Here is a 16,046-nt window from a genome sequence, read left to right as displayed (position 1 = left end):
TGTCAGATGGCTAATCAGAGAAATACTGGACCTCAAACTTAAGCCTCTCTCCAAAGACAAATCCTTCATATGTCATGGCTCCTCCAACGCCCTGGACTCAAACACAGTGCAGCTTCCTGACCTCAATTGTGCTATATGAAGAATTTGAGGGGAAACTCCTATATACCCCTCTTATACCCCCTTTTGACCAAAAAGAACCAGGTTCTAGTTTGATGCTAGTTTGATGCTAGTGCTCAGTTGGTTCAAAATTTGTTCCTCCTAAGAACTGGTTTGCTTTTCATTGGCAAGGAGCCGAGTAAAGCCGCGTCCCTATGTCACCGTAAAACGTCAGTGCGTCACTGCATGCGTAGCCATTCAGCAACGTTTGTGATCCAGAGACAAATAATCTGTTAGTGGCTACCTGTCTTCAGCCTAGTCACAAGCAACAGCCTCTACATTTGAGAAGACCGGTAATTACCAGAGATGTTGATTCTTAACAGTAGTGTGTTAGCATTAGCTTAGCTACTTAGCTTTGACTACATTTGCATCTGCTACGTAGCGGGTAAACAAACGCAATAAGTTGATGATAGTTTCTGTGTTTATCTTTATAGATGGTCTTAAGATAAACTTTATTGATCCCACAGAGGGGAAAGTTCACTGTTACAGCAGCTCCACATGAGAGAAAACCGTTTAAAGACAGTACAGAACGCAGAGAACATTATATACACAAAAGATGTTTGGTTTTTCTTTAAAGAAGATTGTTTCCATGACCAGTTTATAATGCAGCATCATACAGTCTGACTGATGTTGGGAAATACGACCTGAGGAAACGCTCCTTCTTACACTTAGGATGTACCAGTCTGCTGCTGAAGGTGCTTTTTAAGGAGTTCACAGTGTGATGCAGACGGTGGGAGGTGTTTGTGATGATAGCAGACAGTTTATCCAGAGCCCTCCTCTCTCCACCACCTCCATGGAGGCCAGGATCAGCCACAGACTGAGCTGATCTTTTTATTACTCTGTTCTTATCACGCTCAGAGCACCCACATCCCCATCACACCACTGCGTAGAAGACCACCGATGCCACCACAGTGTCATAAAGGTCCTCAGCAGTGGTCTGCTCACACCAAATGATGTGAGTCTCCTCAGCAGGTATAAATGGCACTGACCCTTCTTATACAGAGTCAGAGTGATCTGTCCAGTCCAGTTTGTCATTTAGGTGAACACCAGTCCTCACTCTAGGTCCTCACTCTCTCAATGTAAAGTCCCTGGATGTTCAATGGTGGAGTGTAGGAGGGTTTCCTGTGGAAATCAATCACCATCTCCGTTGTCTTGCTGGCGTTCATTTGAAGGTGGTTCTGCTGACAACAGTAGACAAAGTCCATGATGACCTTCCTGCACTCACAGGTTAATTGTGAGACAGAGGTCAGCTGTTGCCTGGGTTCATCTGCAATCACGCCACTGTGGGACACAATTGTATCGGATTTCAGGTTAAGGCTGCTGTTCTGTACAAACTGTCATGAGACATTTTATTGTGATATACCCACCACTGTTGTTAGCTTTTGTTTCAATAAATAGTTTGAGATGAGGAAATCACTGTTGCATGCTTCTATTTAAATGCCCTTCCTTCATGATATATCAGAAACTTTTTACATTTTCCATAAATTTCACTCGAAAGTTGAATAACTTTTTAAGAGTAGTGTATCTACACACAATCCGTGTGTGGTTCGCTCATTCGTTTTTCCGTTTCAAATAAAATCTAAAAAAAACAATAAATCACTTTTTTGTGTGTGTTTTTCAGTTTTTAAAACCTGAATCTAGAAATGTGTTATTTAACAAATGGAAAAAGGACGTTGTTGGATTTTTGCTCTAGCTTTTTAACCCGAAATACAAAATACGGCTGTTGTTTTAGTTGCAACACCAGAAGTCGCTGAGGAAGAACAGTTAAGAGCTGGGGCCTGTTTCATGAAGCAGGTTTAACAAACTCTGAGTTTCATCCTCAACTCTCAGTTGATCTACTCTGAGATAGAAAACTTGATAGTTTCACAACGGCTGATATGAGTTGGTTTAATCAACTCGGAGCAGTTTCACTCGGAGTTAAGCGCGTGCACCGCAACTCTGAAAAGACAGCATCAATGGAACCCCGAGTCGACGAGTCACCATGGAAACGGGGAAGCGAAAGGCTGCGTTTTTGAACTGGAAGTTTTTAACGCGCTCATATGGCGAGTTTGAACACGTTTTTAGAAAGAAGTGCAACACCGCTGCAGCTGTAAAAGAGAGAGAGACGGAGACGTCTGTACTTGTCTATAAAGCGCATGTTTAATTTCAAAGATTTACAAACATGGAAGTGAGCAGTTGGTGGCGATAGCGCGTCGAATGGTGGAAACCCAACCCGCCAACACGAAGAAGAAGGAGGAGGAGGAAGTGGAGGAGGAGGTGGAGGAAGGGGATCCATCAACACAGACTTTTCCGTGAACCGTGATCAAGTATGGAGAGCCCTGCGTTGTCTTTTACTTTGGCCTACATCGTCTCTCTCTGCTTCGTGTTTACCCCGAACGAGTTCCGCTCGGCCGGTCTGACTATCCAGAATCTGTTTTCGTCCTGGCTGGGCAGCGAGGATGTGGGCTTCGTCCAGTACCACGTAAAGAGGAGCAGCGTTACCGTCCTGGTTCACTCCGCACTTCCACTAGGTCAACCCCAAAACAGCTTTACAGGGGTACAGTTGACTGCCCTACAACTGTACCCGTGTGTGTGTGTGTGTGTGTGTGTGTGTGTGTGTGTGTGTGTGTGTGTGTGTGTGTGTGTGTGTGTGTGTGTGTGTGTGTGTGTGTGTGTGTGTGTGTGTGTGTGTGTGTGTGTGTGTATAGCTACTCCTGCTTATTATGCTGACTCATCCAGCATTACCTCTTTTGTTAGAATGTGTAGTGTATTTCTTATTATGCGAGTTTATTTTATGAAAGTGTCTCTCTGAACGTTTGTGACCATTTAGTGTTGGTCATTCTGTCCTAAGAAAGCACATTAGAGAAAGCTGCGTGTAGCATGGCTCGGTGTGTTTAGCTCATGTCCCTGTTTTTCTTCTCTCCAGGTTACTACATGGGAATGTGTATCGCTGCTCCAGAAAAAAACCTGGGCTACATTCACCAGGTCAGCCTATCGCTCTCTCTCTGGACAGTGTTTGAAGTGCCATAACTTACTGGTGTGAAGCAATCCAGCTCCGCCGAGAAAAGTGTGAAGTGAGCCAGCGCTCGTATTTAGGGAAGCCTGTCTATACTTGACATTACGGTAATATAGAACTGCGGGAAAACTCCTGGTTTCCACAGACTCATTGCACTTCAGTCTTGTACTACATAGACATATATAAAGGCTGCATCCATATCTCCACCCTCTAGACTTGCAGACTGAGCCCTGAGGGACTTCAGTCATACGTAATGTGACGTCTTTACCGTCATCACGTAAAGTCTGCAAGAGCGGGAGTCTACTAGCCTAGCCACGCTAGACCCAGCTCTTAAGACACAAGGGTCTAGGACCGCTCGACAGGGAGGGAGGCGGGCTAAAAGGTTGTCTTTCAAATCACTCTGCAGCAGTTGGGTAGGTATACAACCAATCAGCGCAACGAATAGGCTGACGTAGTTCCTAGAGCACCGGCGGATTGTGGCTAAGTCCCATTAGCTTCCCAACCAACGGAGCTAACTGGTATATTAAGGATTTGCCATATCCCGTCGGCATAAGTCCAAATACGTCTTTCTTCTCAATGAAACACTTCAGTGCTGTCCTTTGTTTATCTTTCAAGTTGAATTTTAGCTTCACATCTTTAAGGGCTGTGGCCAAAGCCGAGTCCAAAGATAACTGTTTATTGTTTCCGGTTGTTTCTGTCAGAATCGTCGCGCCTCTGTTGTCACTTAGTTACGCCCGCCTTCTGACTCTACACTTCATGGTGATTGGTCCGGCCAGTTTTAGGAGCATCCAGCCTCGAGCCTTATGGAGGGTAACTAGACCCACCCTGGCAGAGAGTTAAATTCATTGCCGTGGGTTGTCTAGCGCGGCTAGGCAAGGAGTCTACAGCATTATGAATGGAGCTAATAGACAGACTTGGAGTCCGTTTCAGTCGTTTCCATGACACTGTTTGAAGAACTACAGTGTTTCCCCTCCCATATAACCAGTGAGGCGGCCCGCCTCGTCAGTATAGGCCACCGCCTCATTAAAAAACTTCCAACATTGCCGCCTCACTGGTCCGTGGCAAAAAAAAGAAAATCATGTATCCGCTATAATATTAATTAATTTGGGTATTACTTACATTGGAGGACTTGCTTTCGTCCTTTTTCCGCCATTATTTTTCTCAGCTCATGATTTCAGCTTCAGACTGCACAGCTTTTATAGGACAGATGCAATAAAAAAATTTAAACGTCATGTCCGTATTGCAATGAATTGTGGGTAATCAAACTGGTGAAGTCTGCAGAAGTCTGCACCCCAAGCAGACTCTCTGGAAGTCTGCAGAAAGCCCGCTTGAGGCCCCTTGTGGACTGGATGAATTGTGGATTTGGACAGCCCTCAGCACTCCCGGACTTCCCGTGAACGCGCCCTCAAAGTCCACGAGTTCGCAAGTGCGGTGAAGTCCAGAGATTTGGATTCAGCCAAAGAGTAGACGCCGCATCAACCGCTACTGCCTATTGGGGCTGACGAGCGGTGGGGCCGCCATCTTGGTCCGGTCAGCTGCTCCACTCAGCGCTGTTTGACAGCGCATTTAATCCATCTTAACTCTGAATATTAAACTGATTTTCATGCTTTTTTTATTTTTATTTTTTTTGCTGCAAACGTCATACATGTAGCTATGATACAGGACAAATGGTTCGGCGTATTTTAATATTCATAGCGGGAATAATAATAATAATAATGGATAATAATAATAATAGGTAATAGAATATTCTGATATTCAGCTCGACTGTAGACAGGTATTTTGCAAACACTGTAAACACACACACACTGATATATGTTAGAGAAGCAGATAATGGCAGTAAAGTCAATTATTTTAATAAATTGAAGAGACAATATATGATTACACTATAAATACATAAATAAACAAAATACTGACTAATGAACACATATTTCTTTATAAAACAATAGAAGTTATATATCGGAGAAAATGAATATATATAAATCATAGATGGAGTATCAACATCATTCACATATATATATATATATAATAGATAAAAGTTATATATCAGAGAAAAATCATACTACAAATATAAATTATGTATGGAGTATCAATATAATCAATATATCAGAAAACTGACTAATGTGTTCATTAGTCAGTATTTTGTTTATTTATGTATTTATAGTGTAATCATATATTGTCTCTTCAAATTATTAAAATAATTGACTTTACTGCCATTATCTGCTTCTCTAACATATATTAGTGTGTGTGTGTTTACAGTGTCTGCAAAATACCTGTCTACAGTCGAGCTTAATATCAGAATATTCTATTACCTATTATTATTATTATCCATTATTATTATTATTATTCCCGCTATGAATATTAAAATACGCCGAACCATTTGTCCTGTATCATAGCTACATGTATGACGTGTGCAGCAAAAAAATAAAAATAAAAAAAGCATGAAAATCAGTTTAATATTCAGAGTTAAGATGGATTAAATACGCTGTCAAACAGCGCTGGGTGGAGCGGGTGACCGGACCAAGATGGCGGCCGTATTTCTCGCTGCGCAGCACCCCAAGCGGCGTCTACTCTTTATTATGTCTATGTTGTACTAGACCACTCCAGGAAGACCCCCACTCAATTTGGGGTCAATCTGATGTGCCATTTCAAAATAAAAGACCTCTAAAATCCACATATCTAGGAGTATATTATGGCAAAATTATGATTCATATTACAAGAAATCTGCTAGTTTCCTTTTTTGTCTTTCGTGTTTAATTGACATTATGTAATTCAAAATCAGTTTTGCCGTATACTGCTCAAATTCATTGCAGTTTAAATTTTACACAAAGAGCTCAATAAGGCGATCACATTTCTAAGCCAGCCACTCACAGGACCAGGACAAAAGCAGAAATTACATACCTTGTCAACAAGGAGGAAAAAACTTTTGTCCTGGTCCTGTGAGTGGCTGGCTTAGAAATGTGATCGCCTTATTGAGCTCTTTGTGTAAAATTTAAACTGCAATGAATTTGAGCAGTATACGGCAAAACTGATTTTGAATTACATAATGTCAATTAAACACGAAAGACAAAAAAGGAAACTAGCAGATTTCCTGTAATATCGATCATAATTTTGCTATAATATACTATAGATATGAAGATTTTAGAGGCCTTTTATTTTGAAATACGACATCAAACTGACCCCAAATTGGGTGGGGGTCTTCCTGTAGAGGTCTCCTACAAGACTGAGGTGGAATGAGTCTGTGGAAACTAGCAGTTTTCCTGTAATATGAATCCTAATTTTGCAATAATATATTAGAGATATGAAGATTTTAGAGGTCTTTTATTTTGAAATGGCACATCAGATTGACCCCAAATTAAGTGAGGGTCTTCCTGGAGTGGTCTAGTACAAGATTGAGGTGGAATGAGTCTGTGGAAACTGGGAGTTTTCCCACAGTTCTGTATTACCGTAATGTCAAGTATACACAGGCTCTCCTAAATACGAGCGCTGGCTCACTTCACACTTTTCTCGGCGGTGGTGGATTGCTTCACACCAGTCATAACTTGGCATAGCTCAGTTACAGAAATTCTGTAAGCTCACTGATATATGCATATGGTCTTCAATGGTACAGCCCTGCTTTGATAGAACATATGGAGGTATGGTGTGGGAGGGGGTTGATGCACAATTCTCAGCCTCCAGGGAAAGCTTTCTGTGGGGTGCTGGAAGGGAGGCTCCGACTGACTGTCAAACCTAAGACTCAGTAATGCAGATTCCATCCTGGTTGCGGACCAGCTCTCTACTTTTGCAGAGCTGCTCAGTTTACATGTGCTTTGTGGATCTGGAGAAGGCCTACGACCGTGTCCCCTGAAGGGCTCTGTTTGGGGGCTCATTCAGTTCCAGTAGGACCAAAGTGAGAGCTGTGTCTGCATACTCAAAGTCAGACACGTTTCCAGTGGGTTTGGAGTCCAGCCAGGACTGCCCCTTGTCTCTGGTCCTGCCTTGAGAAGGTTTGATAGATGAGACACTCCAACAGTAACCCCGATTGCCAGAGTTATATATTATAATGTATTGTTACTGGCCTACAAAAAACGTGGTTTTGAACTCATAGTCCTTCAAATAATTCAATGAAAAGTAGGAGCAAAAGCAGTCGCATCCATGTTCAACTGGATTTACTGTAATTTATGTAATATCAAGTGAAAGATTCCTTGATACAACACGAACCATGAATGACAGTGGCTCACAGTTTACATCATACAGTACATATGTGTAATAAACAGGCATGTAAACAGTGGCACTCACCATGTCAGTCTGTTATCTCACGTGGCAAGATTACTAACAACCAAGTTCATCTGCAACACAATCTGTTCTTAGAACCTCCTCTGACAAACAGCCACATTGCATGACATCATCATCATCTGGAATCTCCAAGAAAACCATCCACAATATGCAGTAAGAGGCAGTGAACTGGGAAACCGGTTTTCCACAAATAATTGGACATGAACTATTTTAAAACAGGAATTTAATGCTATATCAGTGCACCATGTATTATTGCTACCAGTTTTTCCATGTCACTAACTGTTTGCTAGGAGAATCTCCATAAGAAATCCAAAGCAAGTTCAAATATACGTCTGTCATATCGATAATAAATGTGATTGCCTGTCACTTTTCACTGAAGTATTTTAAGGACTGTGAGTTTAAAAATGTTCTTTTTGCCTGGAACAATATTATTATTGGAGCAGTATCGTCATCACCATCCCTGTTCAGCGCATGTTCAAATATAGGACATAAATATCATTTTTTCATTTAGTTTTTTCTCATAAAATATGCCTGTGAGTGGCAGCGTACTCCACAGCTCCTGTTGGTGCCAGTCATGAGAAGAAAGTGCCCTTTCTGCTGAGTAATGCGTTTTATGGTTGGTGGAATTTTGTAATAATAATAAAAAACATTTCACTTCAGTTTGTACCATAATATAATTGGTTTATATTATTCTATCTGAGCAGCGTTGTAACCATTAAGGACCACATGTAAACATCAACAAGCTTCATTATTTCTCAAGTTATGGAAATTCTAACATTGTCCCACAGACTGGTGTGAAGAAAACAACGCAAAAAATCTTAAAAACTGCTACACTCTTTGTAAATATGCACAACAACAAAAAAACTACATAGACAAATAGAAGATGAGCATCTTCTATTTGTCGTGAACATTTTTTTAGATTTGAGGTGGAATGAGCCTCATAGTTAGCCTAGCCGTGCTAGATAACCCACAGCAACGAATTTAATTCTCTGCCAGGGTGGGTCTAGTTACCCTCCATAAGGCTCGAGGCTGGATTCTCCTAAAACTGGCCGGACCAATCACCATGAAGTGTAGAGTCAGAAGGCGGGCGTAACTAAGTGACGACAGAGGCGCGACGATTCTGACAGAAACAACCGGCGCACAATAAACAGTTATCTTTGGACTCGGCTTTGGCCACAGCCCTTAAAGATTTGAAGCTAAAATTCAACTTGAAAGATAAACAAAGGACGGCACTGAAGTGTTTCATTGAGAAGAAAGACGTATTTGGACTTATGCCGACGGGATATGGCAAATCCTTAATATACCAGTTGGCTCCGCTGGTTGGGAAGCTAATGGGACTTAGCCACAATCCGCCGGCGCTCTCGGAGCCTATTCGTTGCACTGAATGGTTGTATACCTACCCAATTGCTGCAGAGGGATTTGAAAGACAACCTTTTAGCCCGCCTCCCTCCCTGTCGAGCGTTCCTAGACCCTTGTGCCGTCAGAAACATGGGAATAGCGCGGCTAGGCTACCTCATAGTGGATCCTGGTGTAGATATTTTCTGTTTCAAGCTTTTTTATGTCTTCAAACACTCAGACTACAAAGATCCTTTCACAAACTTTGTGTTTTCTCTGTTCATGGAGAGTGAAGGAGGTGCACAAATTGTCACCAGGGTCTCAACTCTGTAGAAACATCAACAGATTTTGTCAGGAAACCCAAAGCTGCAGTATCATTTGTCCTCCTCTGAAGAACCAATTGTCCTCCAGAGTTTGTGTTTAGTTGTGAAAAACTGGTTCAGACTGAGTGATTCATCTCCAGACTACAGGCATGCACAGTGCGTTTGTAATGCAGAGTTAAAATGCATCTAAACACTCATCACCAATATTAGGATAGAATTTTGTTACTATGTAGACATTTTTCAAAAGGATACCCATGTAAACAAAACTAAATTACTGGTTACACAAAACTTTTTATGTTTTTGTTTGTGTTTCCTGATGAGCTGGCAGGCAGGAGTTACTGACCCTCTCTCATTAAATCTGGGTTTTTACCTTGTTAGCATGAAATATGCAAGAAGATGCATCATCGACTCGATAAGCAGTCAATGCCAGAGCTACGCATTTCCAACTGTAGTGTACTAACAGCAGCCTCAAAAACACAGATTAGAACTTCCAGGGTTCCCTCCATAACAGATCTAAGGAAACAATCCTTTCAACTTCTAGGACTGGGCTCTCTCTCTCTCTCTCTCTCTCTCTCACCTATTTAATTGCTAAATAGGTGAGCTGGTGTACTGATTTAAGGAGTGGGTGCTTCATAAATGCACACATTCAAGAGAAAGCAACAGGGGTAGAGTTACATATGAGCCATTTTAAAGCAGAAAGGGATTTTTTCATGTAAAAAAAGACCTGAATCTGTAACTCTGACAGAGATAAGTTGTTGGAGCTTAAATCAATGACATGTTGTATGTATCTGAGCTCTGTTATTGTGTTGTTTCAACAGGTGGGTGAAAGCTGGAGAACATTTCTCTTCCTCTCTGTCTGCCTGCAGTTGGCCAGCTGGACGCTCGTCATTTACTGGTCCCGCTGCCAGTGGCACAATCATCCAATCAGCCAGGCTCTGCAGGCTCACGCCCGCTCTACACACTCCAGCTGGGGCTCTGTGGCGACCAGTATCAACACTGAATTCAGACGCATAGATAAGTTTGCTACAGGGGCGCCAGGAGCCAGAGTTATTGTGACTGACAGCTGGGTGCTGAAGGTGAGTTAAAAAAAAAGTGTTTTTACATGTTCAGCACAGCTTCCAAAGGAAAAAATGAGCTGATGTCACAGAGGTATACGTACACACTTTAAATTATGTTTGAGCTAAAAATGAGCAGCTACAATGTTGCACTCTGCCCAGCACAACATTTATAGTTCCCCAAATATCTGTGAAGTCGGCTAAATGTATCATTGTGCTCATATTGCTGTTATTTAATGTGTGCTTTTAAGATTCAGGACTTCATAGAATACGTCTCCAGGCCTCCCCCCTCTGGATTCTGCTCAGCTAGGGAGTGTTATTTCCCCGGATGTGATACTCAGTCAGAATAATGCTGCTTAGCTGTTTGTCCATATGTGATCACACTTTTCTGTAGTGTCACTATGCAGGAGCATTCTGATGTGTCCCAGTGCTGTGATTTCAGTGATGTGCCTCCAGTCTGCAGTAGATCTCACCAGACTGACACCAGTTCTTCAGTCCAATGGCCAGGACAAACCAGCTGTTTCCCTGCTCCCTTTAACAATAATATTTACTGCTATGTGGAAATGAACCCATTGTCTTTAGTATGTTAAGAATCCCTGAAGGTTTTTTCATGTTGGTGGAGGAAACACACAATTTGCTGTGGAAAATCATTAGATTTTGTCCTTACATGACAAAACGTGCAAATATATCTATATCTATATATATATATATATCTATATATATAGATATATATATATATATCTATATGCACATACAGGACATTCTAATGAATACGTGCCCATTTTTGTGTAGCAGCCAAGAGTGCTCCACTCTTTCTATGAATGTTTAAGCCATAAAAATAACAGAAGATTGTCCTCTAAGCTAGTTTTTTTATAATATAAATAACTGCAAATATGCGTCTTCTTTTAAAAAACTTGCCAGGAGGAGACTGCCAAGAAAAGCCGACGGGCACTCTGAGCACACAGAGCTCCACTTCTCTAGTTTCACATGTTGTCACAAAAGCACCTAAAACTCATCCCGCTGTACTGCTGTGATGGTTTGGTTACCTGGAAACTCTGAAGGTTCTGTACATGTCCCAAGTCACCTACGACAGTGGAAGAGCTGACATTGTGCTTCCTTAAAGCTAACACACACCCTGCCTAACTTTATACTTAATAAATAGAGTTACTTAGAATTGTATACACTCTAAGTAAATAGTAAAAAACAAAAAAATACTGTTATTGTGCACTTCAAATTGAAACAAATCTGGGACGTAATCCTGAAGTACACGGAACCTTTCTTTAAAAAGGTCAGGACAAAGGAAAGCGGGTCCTATCAAAGCTACATCAGTCTTGCAGCAGTTCATAATACACAATGTAATGCTGTGGTCATGCTAATAAATCCACAGAGAATTCTCACAGAAGAACTCTTCTCACTCTGAGCTGTCTGAGACTTTAGTCATCTTCTAATACCGGGCTTTGCAAAAGTTCTGTTACACGGTTTCATGATCTTTAGAGACGTTTACATGTCGGAGTGAAAAATTCCATGAAACAAACTGAAAGTTCTACCTTATAGGCAGGTGTCCTTGATACAATTTTGTTCTCTGGTGAAGTTGTATCAAGATGGAAGTCTAAAGAGTTGAGATATCTGCTCTCCTTTGTGCTGAACATCAGCCAGATGACCGTCCACAGAGTCGTGGAGAGGCTAAAGAATGGTGAAGATCTTTCAGTGATCTTTCAAGAATGGTGAAGACCTGAAAGATCTTCACCATTCTTGAGCCTCTCCGCGACTCTGTGGACGGTCATCCGGCTGATGTTCAGCACAAAGGAGAGCAGATATCTCAACTCTTTTGACTTCCATCTTGATACAACTTCACCAGAGAACAAAATTGTATCAAGGACACCTGCCTATAAGGTAGAACTTTCAGTTTGTTTCATGGAGTTTTTCACTCCGACATGTAAACGTCTCTAAAGATCATGAAACCGTGTAACAGAACTTTTGCAAAGCCCGGTATGTTTGATGCATGAATTCTGGTGGACTTACATTTCTTGTAGCTAAAGCAGCTCCTTATAAGTTGGGCGGCTGTGGCTCAGGTAGTGAGGCCTTTTGTCCAATGCTGTCGTACGGTTAGCAGCCCAATCCCTCTTTCTCTGCATGTTGACGTATGTTTGCATGGCAGCTCTGCCACCATTGTAAATGGGTGAACAGGAAAGGTTGTAAAGCGCTTTGAGCACAGTAGAAATCCATATTAAAGTGCAGACATTCACCATAAGTGCTGTGTTGTGTTTACAGTTTGCTGCACTGCCTCTAAATAATCAGTGCAGCAGCCATGCAGGTGATGTAACGTTAATGCTCATTTACAAGTCTGTTAAGAGCACGGATACGATGAAGAGCAGAACTGAATGAGCTGCATTTCAAGACAATAAGATATTTAAATGTAAAGTGTTGTTCAGTAAACCTTACTAAACATTTTCAACTATTTCACCTTCTTCAGGTTGTGTCCTGCTTCTTTTAAGGTATTTGAAAAAAGGATCAAAAGGAAAAGAAGAAAGAAGTTTAAAGAAATCCTCAGCATCAACCGTGTCTGACCATCTTTGTCTGCTGCTAGGTGACCACCTATCACATCTATATGGCTTTGCAGAGTGAATGCCATGTGACAGTGACAGACTCCAGACAGCATCAGCTCAGTCCAGACTCTGCCTCTCCCACAGAGATCTTGACCCTGAGAGTGGACAGCATCAACCCTGCTGTCAGACCATTCAATATCCAGTAGGTGTATGTGTGAGAGGAAGTGGGGTTTTAGCCTCCATTGCTTTGGCTGTTTATTTGCATTCATAGAAAACAAGTCATTCCCAGGTTGGTCATTTGCATCTCCAGGCCTGGTTAGTACCATTGCTACAGTAACAACTAGCATCCTTCTTCAGCTGGTCACTAGCATTCCCAGGCTAACCACTTGTGTTCCTAAGATAAGATAACAACTGCCATTCCAATGCTAGTGCAGTTACTAGCATTGGAATGGAATTCCAAGGCTGACAGCTATCATTCTCAGGCTAGCCACTTGCAATCCAAGGAGTGGCTGTTGAGCTGCCAGCTGGCATTCCTAGCCTAGCAACTACAATTCCTAGGCCAGTAAATGACCTTCTTAAGAAGGTCATTTACTGGCCTAGGAATTGTAGTTGCTCAGCTTGGAATGATCTTCTGATGGAGCTCTCAGGTGGACCTCAGTCAGAAGATGATCTTCATGCATATAGACGTACATCCATCTGTACGTGTGTCTGTCCATGTCAGTTCCATTCTCTTGAAAGTCTGTAGAGAATTACTGCAAAGTTAACACAAATTCACTTTGATCAAGGGTGAATTGACTGTTGGTCAAAGATCAAGGTCACTGTGACCTACAAGCATGTTTTTAGACATAACTCAGTTATTCTAAAATTTCACACAAATATCTGTTAGGAAAAAGTAATGAAGTGAAAACTTAAATCCAGTCTTTTTTCAACCGTTTTCAGGCTTAACTCTACAGAGTATGCTGAGCTCAGGGAGAAGCTCCGAGCCCCCATCAGAAACTCTCCCAATGTTGTAATCCACCAAACAATTAGTGAGCTCTTCCTGGAAACATTCAAAGCTCAGGTGGACCTCAATCAGCCGTACACACTCCCCACTGGACAGGTACTGTTTGCTGACGTTTATGCAGATGATGTTATGTAAATTCAAGTGTAGAATAGATTTAACTGAAGGATGTCTTCTCTGCACATAGGAAGTGGAGCCGTGCATTGGCTGTATGCAGATTCCAGCAAACACCAAGCTGGTCAGACTGTGCCCTACAGCAGGTAACAGTCTGTGTTCATGTTCATGTGTCATCACATGCAGTGATGTAACTGTGACTGCTATGTGTTACAGAGACTGATAATGAGTCAGAGTGCCAGCAGTGTTTCTGCAGACCCATGTGGTGTTTGTCATGTCTGGGTCGATGGTTTGCCAGCCGCCAGGACCAGCAAAGACCTGAGACGTGGTTGTCCAGCCGAGTCCCCTGCCCTACCTGTAGAGCCAAATTCTGCATACTGGACATCTCTTTGGTCCAGTGACCAGACACCACCAAAACTGGTATTTTCCTAATGTGGAGGTGTGTTTTTATGCATCGTTCAGCAGCAGGAATCCACAGGACACGAGGCTGAATCTAGTTATCGACATGCTTTTCTGTTCTTTAAGTAAGGGTAAAAATATTGGTTTTAATTTAAATCGAGTTCAAACCAAATGTCACTGAAGTTTTGGGAGATTTTTTTGCTTGGTGCACTCCAGGGTTCAAAAACAAAGAGTCAGATGTGCAGTTCCATGGATGGTCATCTGAGACTGGTTTCAAAAGCGAGCGAGTCCCCGTAGACGCCATGTTCCAATGACCTTACAGCAGAAATAAATATGTTTGCAGCCTGGGGGGGGGCATTTGATGAACTCCTTAATTTAAATGTGTTAAGGATTGAAGTTCTGCATAATTAAGGTGTTCTCAGCAGTAGAATACACTGCTGCTAATTATTCTATTGGAGAGACTATTAATCATTCATTTCACTTTGATTTGGCCCCTGCATTAGGGGACAGTTTCAGACCTGAATACACTTCAACACAGTATCATGTTTATAATTTAACAGCTCTGTCACTTAGAAATAATCCCCTGCATTCATCAGTAAAATAAATACTGTACGCTCTGTTTAACAGTTTTCTACCAGCATTCCTGTCTTTCGTCATTTGCAGTAGCAGCTTCTTACCATCCTGAATTTCTTATCTTCCTCATTGTTCTCCAACCTGTTGACTGAAGCAGCTGCACATAATCGTTTCATTTTGTGCAGAAGAAGGGTTAGATGACACGTTAAACAGCCCTTTGTGTGAACAAGCAGAGTCTGGAGCAGAAACCTGATTTTTTGGTGATACCTGTCATCTCTGTCTGGGGTTTAGCTTTTAGCCAATGGATTCAAAGAAAGCCCAGCTATGCTGAACTGGCTTCTCAATACAGCCATCTGAGCTACTTTGACAAGAGTTCAATCTTTATGTTCACACAATGGTTGGATTGCAGCATTTACAAAACGGCGGTGGTGGTGACCTACCAGCAGGAGGAGCCAGAACCAGTCTGATCCAGTGTAGCTCCAAATCTCACAACATTTAAAGTATCTCTTAGTCATGTCTTTTTGCCTGTTGAGCCCAAAGCTCTGGAAGTCAGTCTTGTTCTAGTGGCATGTGAATGACTGACAACATATTCATTATTTGCCTTGGCACATGGCCACCTTGCTTTTAAAAGATAAACTTTATGGATCCCACAGTGGGGAAAGTTCACCGTTAAAGCAACTCCAAAGGAGAAACAGTAGAAAGCCAGTAAAGAATAAATTAGAAAGGCGCAGTGCAAAAACACAGAATGTTCTCTACACAGAAGATGTTTTTATATGACGAAGTTGAAGCAGTTAATGCACATAAGTGTATGTAAGGGAATGTAAGGGAAAAAAGAGCAGCAGTCTGACAGGATTTTTCTGACAGTCCAGCAAAAGATAAGGCTCAAGAATTCATTCAATTTATCCATTATCTGTACATCACTTAATCCTCATTAGGGTTGCAGAGGGCAGCTGACTCGTTGAAGGCAGGAGACACCCTGGACAGGTCTCCAGTCTGTCACAGGGCCAATTCAATTCAATTCAATTCATTTGCTAACCTTTGGCCTCTGATAGCTGTGACTTAGGCCCAAACTTGGAATTTCCCTGCTTTCATCACATATTTGACACCTTTAAAATGGCTTGCACTTCTCTCCATACATGTCAAGGCGACTCACTTTCAGACTGGACATGGCCAGCTGCTGGATCTTCTGATCGATGCTGAGAGATGGATTCTCTTCAGGTTTGGGGGCTCCTGCCTGCATACAAGTTAGGAAGCTTCTGGGGGTTAAGCTTCCCAGTG

At 41.9% G+C, this 16,046-nt stretch overlaps 1 protein-coding gene across 2 annotated transcripts; it reads left to right on the top strand.

Annotated features, from left to right (window-relative positions):
• Nucleotides 1-2,361: 2,361 nt before the first annotated feature.
• tmem129 (transmembrane protein 129, E3 ubiquitin protein ligase) lies at nucleotides 2,362-14,824 on the top strand. 2 transcript variants are annotated; one of them, XM_051954212.1, is made up of 7 exons: nucleotides 2,362-2,666; nucleotides 3,062-3,120; nucleotides 9,900-10,157; nucleotides 12,757-12,884; nucleotides 13,622-13,781; nucleotides 13,870-13,942; nucleotides 14,013-14,824. In XM_051954212.1, exons 1-7 carry the CDS (start codon nucleotides 2,465-2,467, stop codon nucleotides 14,195-14,197), a joined length of 1,065 nt encoding a protein of 354 aa, XP_051810172.1. In that variant the 5' UTR covers nucleotides 2,362-2,464; the 3' UTR covers nucleotides 14,198-14,824. The 2 variants fall into 2 exon arrangements, with proteins under 2 accessions (XP_051810172.1, XP_051810171.1); XM_051954211.1 differs by having other exon boundaries at nucleotides 12,724-12,884.
• Nucleotides 14,825-16,046: the final 1,222 nt, after the last annotated feature.

Source organism: Acanthochromis polyacanthus, chromosome 10, assembly GCF_021347895.1.
Source record: "Acanthochromis polyacanthus isolate Apoly-LR-REF ecotype Palm Island chromosome 10, KAUST_Apoly_ChrSc, whole genome shotgun sequence".
Lineage (NCBI taxonomy): Eukaryota > Metazoa > Chordata > Actinopteri > Pomacentridae > Acanthochromis > Acanthochromis polyacanthus.
This window is presented reverse-complemented; position numbering and strand designations above follow the sequence as displayed.